Here is a 4203-nt window from a genome sequence, read left to right on the forward strand (position 1 = left end):
AGGGGGAGCCAGGACTCCTGGGTTCTCTCCCTGGAGGAGGGGGGGGGCAAGGGGGAGCCAGGACTCCTGGGTTCTCTCCCTGGAGGAGGGGGGGGCAAGGGGGAGCCAGGACTCCTGGGTTCTCTCCCTGGCTTTGGGAGGGGAGGGGGTGTAGTGGTTAGAGCAGGAGGGGGACGGGGGAAGCCTGGATTCCTGGGTTCCCGGAGTGGGTTGGAAGTGGGCCCTGGGTGGGCGCCGCATCCCCGGCCCCTGACTCTCCCCCCTTCCGCCCGCGGCAGTTCGAGAAGGAAGAGCGGATCCACAGCATCGATGTGGGCAACGAGGGCTCGGCCTTCGTGGAGGTGCTGGCCGGCAGCTCCGCCTCGCCCAGCGAGCAGGACTATGAGGTGAGGGGGAGGAAGCCGCGCGTGCTGAGCTTTGGGGAGCTCCCGGGTCTCAGGTGGGGGGCAGAGGGGTGGCCCTGGTTCAGTGAGCCCTGTGGGGTGGGGCCCAGCCGAGCGACCCCAGGGGGCTTAATCCCTTAGGACTGAGGCAGCGATAGGATTGGGGTGGGAGGGTGTCAGGGGTTTACGGAGGCTTCTCTAACCCCAGGCTCCCCCCCCCCCCCCCCCCAGGTGCTGCTGGTCACCTCGTCCTTCATGTCGCCCTCGGAGAGCAAGGCCGGCACCAACCTCAACCGCGTCCGGATGTTCGGCCCGGACAAGCTGGTGAAGGCAGCAGCCGAGAAGAAATGGGACCGGGTGAAAATTGTCTGCACCCAGCCCTACACCAAGGTGGGACCCCTCCCGACCCTGGGACCCTGCTCCGCAGTGCAGCCTGGTCTGGGGACCCCTCGCATACTGGCCGGGCAGGGGTGGAAGGGATTACACGTGGGTGAGTGAAAGCGGGCAGTGCAGAACACTGGTGAGTGCGTGATCCGCTGGCAGTGCCCCCTGCTCAAGCCAGGTGGGTGCGACGTTCCCCGGGGTACAGCTGTGTCCTCTTGGTAAAGTCACCCCGTGCTGAGTGACAGGAAATTCTCCTAGCCGCTCCTGAATGACACCCAGGGCAGCAAATCCTTAGTCCCGGCCTTGTCCCCCGGAAATGTGCGTCTTGTACTGCTCAGCCCCCTCCTGGCCAGCACGAGCACGTAGAAATCCCATCAAAGGAAAGGTATCGGGCATCAGCCAAGGGGAGGGGCCCGAACGCTTTGGATGGAACCAGCAGAGACGTTTATTAACTGCAGAAAGCTCGATTCTCATTGATTGCAAGTGATAAGGCATAAAAGTCAGAATGGGTTGCAAGGAAAAATAATAGAAGATAAACATGGAAGCGAATCCCTAATTTACCCAACTAAGTGAAGTGAAAAGCAAAAGGGATTTTTCTCACCAAAAGCTTGTAGTAGATTTCACAGGCTGGATTTCCTTTCAGCCTGGGACACCCCCCCCCCCCTTGGTTCAGTTTCCTTCCAGTGAATATACTGATGGCATGAGCAAAGAGGTGAGGTAGAAGCCACTGTTTTTCATTCCTTTACCCCTCTCTCCCTGACTATTACCCCTCACTTTGCGTACGTGACGCTTGAACCGTCTCTGGGGTGAAATGTACATTTCTTATTCATGCCTTCCCCCTGCCAGAGAATGGCTGCCTACGCATCTGATAGTTTCTTAACACCTGGTGGGGTATAGGTCTGTCCTTTGTTGTCTCTGAAAAGCTAGTCTGTGGGCGTTCCCCAGAATCATAACCTATTTTAGTAACATCATATAGTAAAAGCCCATAGCTTTACACACAGTGTTGTTACACACATTTTAGCAGGGCAATGATGTTCAGCGGATTATGAGTTTTCAAATGATATCTCACAAGGCAGACTTTGTACCAAATGTGTCATAACCTTATAAAAGTGGTGAACGTGGGGTGCAGGGTGTCACAGTGGGGGGAGTGAGGTCTAATGGTTAGACCAGGGGGAGGGGGTGCTGGGAGCCAGGACTCCTGGGTTCTCTCCCCAGCGCTGCCAATGGGTCACTTTCTTTCTGGCTGATCTCCCCATAGACCCTGGCGTATGGGCTGTCCTTTGTGAAGTTCCACTCGCCGCCCGAAAACAATGAAACCCAATCAAAATCTGCCTCCCCGGTGAGTAACAGCTGTGCCGGTGCCCCTCACTCCCGACCCGCAGCCCCTGCTAGCCCAGCCATGGGCTCCCCCTTTCCCCCCTCAGCTCTGCCAGTGTCCCTCACTCCTGACCCGCAGCCCCTGTTAGCCCAGCCCTGTGCATCTCTCTCCGTACAGAAGGTGACCAAGCTGGGCCAGTTTAAGGTGAAGGATGAGGACAGCAGTTCTGCCTCAATGAGGCCCGGGGCCCTGTTCTTCAGCCGAGCTAGCAAACCGCTTCTCACGCCGCCCAGAGGTACCATGAACCCGGGGGAGGGATCGGGATCTAGTGGGTTAGAACGGGATGGGGGGGGGGGGTCCAGGACTCCTGGGTTCTCTGCCTGGCTCTGGGAGGGGAGTGGGGTCTAGTGGTGAGTGCTGGGCGCCAGGACTCCTGGATTCTCTCCCTGGCTCTGGGAGGGGAGCGGGGCCTGGTGGGTTAGAGCAGGGGGGCTGGGAGCCAGGACTCCTGGGTTCTCTGCCCGGCTCTGGGAGGGGAGTGGGGTCTAGTGGTTAGAGCAGGGGGGCTGGGAGCCAGGACTCCTGGGTTCTCTGCCCGGCTCTGGGAGGGGAGTGGGGTCTAGTGGTGAGTCTGTCTAGGTTACCCAGAGATGCCGGTTTCCAGAGGCTGTCCCCTGCCCTCTGTGGTGCGTCCGGTTAGCTCTAGCTCCACGTGCTGCTGCTGCTGCGATTTGTGGCTGCGACATCTCTTGTCCGCTCTCCCGTGCAGCCCCGCAGACGGAGGAACCGTCCCCCAGCTACGCCGTGGCCACCCTCCAGGCCAGCACACCCGGCGCCTCCTCCCCCTCCCCCTCCGCCACAGAGAAACCCGCCGCCAGGACCTCCCCCAGCCGCGCCACGGCCTCCCCCAAGGTACAGTCCTCTCGGCCGGGCGCGGCTGCTCCCTCGCAGTGGCGGGGGCGGTCAGAACCCAGGGGCCAGTTCCGGTGGCAAAGGGGGTGGGGGCGGGTTAGTAAGAGCCGCGAGAACAAGGAATGGCTTGAAAATCCCACCGCAGAGCAAGTGACGCCTGGCGCTCGACCCGTTCGGTTTAACCCAGGGAAGGCTCCGGGGAGCCGCGATCCTCGTCTGTCTATTCACCAGGGAGGGGAATGAACCGCTGGGACACGTCCCCGAGGGGCGCGGGGGGTTCTCGGCCCTAGGAATGATTCGGGGCCGGTCTCTGGCCTGGGCTGTCAGGAGCAGGCTGACGGGCACAGCTTGCTGTGCTGGCCTGGGAATGGCGTTGTCTATATGAACCCCGGTATCCGGGCCAGAGCCCATCGCTGGGGACTGCATTCTGGTACCCACAATCCGCTGCATTGCAGATGTGCTTGGGTACGGGGTTCACCTTCCCTTTTCGTCTTAAAGCGCCCGCATCTCAGCCCCAGTGCGGGAACCCTGATAAACAGCCCCCCCAGAGGTGGCTGCGTTCAGGAATCCAGTGCACATCATACCGGATATTTACCTTTCGCTTCTGACCCACTTTTCTTCCCCCTCAGGATCCGCCTCCCACCAAGAGGAAGTTTGAGTTCAGCAAGGAGAACTCGGCGCCCCCCTCTGCTCGGAAACCTGACGCCGAGGCCCCCCACCCCCCGCAGCCAGCCCCCAAGAAGCCCAAAGGTGAGAGGGGACTCCTGGGTTCTCTCCCCGGCTCTGTGCATATTACACAGTTTGACTGATCAAGGTCTGTCACTACCTTACGGGCCAGAGAAAGGTGGGGGTGTGGGGGGGGGGTACAGTGTAAGGAGGGGAGGGCGGATCTGTCACTCATTCGGCCGGGCATTCTAGTTGGCTCAGGTGTCCCAGTAGGCGGGTATTATCGCTAACCCCCCTATTGTCTTCCCCCAGCCCCAGAGCCGCCCCCCCGCAGGCCACCAGCCCCCAAGAAGCAGCCGAAGGAGCCGTCGCCGGAGGGGGCGGGGGAGGATTTTCATCGCCTCCTGCAGGGGACGGTCTTCGTGCTGAGCGGCTTCCAGAACCCCTTCCGCTCCGAGCTGCGGGACAAGGCGCTGGAGATGGGTGCCAAGTACCGGCCCGACTGGACCCCCGACAGCACCCACCTCATGTAGGTACCGC

The 4203-nt window shown here is 61.0% G+C and overlaps 1 protein-coding gene across 1 annotated transcript in view; it reads left to right on the plus strand.

Moving 5' to 3' along the window:
• The window catches only part of XRCC1 (X-ray repair cross complementing 1), a 6913-nt gene that overhangs the window by 668 nt on the left and 2042 nt on the right, over window positions 1-4203 (plus strand). Inside the window, exons 3-9 of the mRNA XM_026659662.1 lie at window positions 279-386; window positions 615-773; window positions 2026-2106; window positions 2263-2380; window positions 2855-2997; window positions 3627-3747; window positions 3976-4192. Coding sequence (XP_026515447.1) covers window positions 279-386; window positions 615-773; window positions 2026-2106; window positions 2263-2380; window positions 2855-2997; window positions 3627-3747; window positions 3976-4192 — 947 coding nt within the window. The remainder of the gene's footprint in view (window positions 1-278; window positions 387-614; window positions 774-2025; window positions 2107-2262; window positions 2381-2854; window positions 2998-3626; window positions 3748-3975; window positions 4193-4203) is intronic.

This window comes from Terrapene carolina, unplaced genomic scaffold, assembly GCF_002925995.2.
Source record: "Terrapene carolina triunguis isolate 2854851 unplaced genomic scaffold, T_m_triunguis-2.0 Scaffold647, whole genome shotgun sequence".
NCBI classification, from domain to species: Eukaryota; Metazoa; Chordata; order Testudines; family Emydidae; genus Terrapene; species Terrapene triunguis.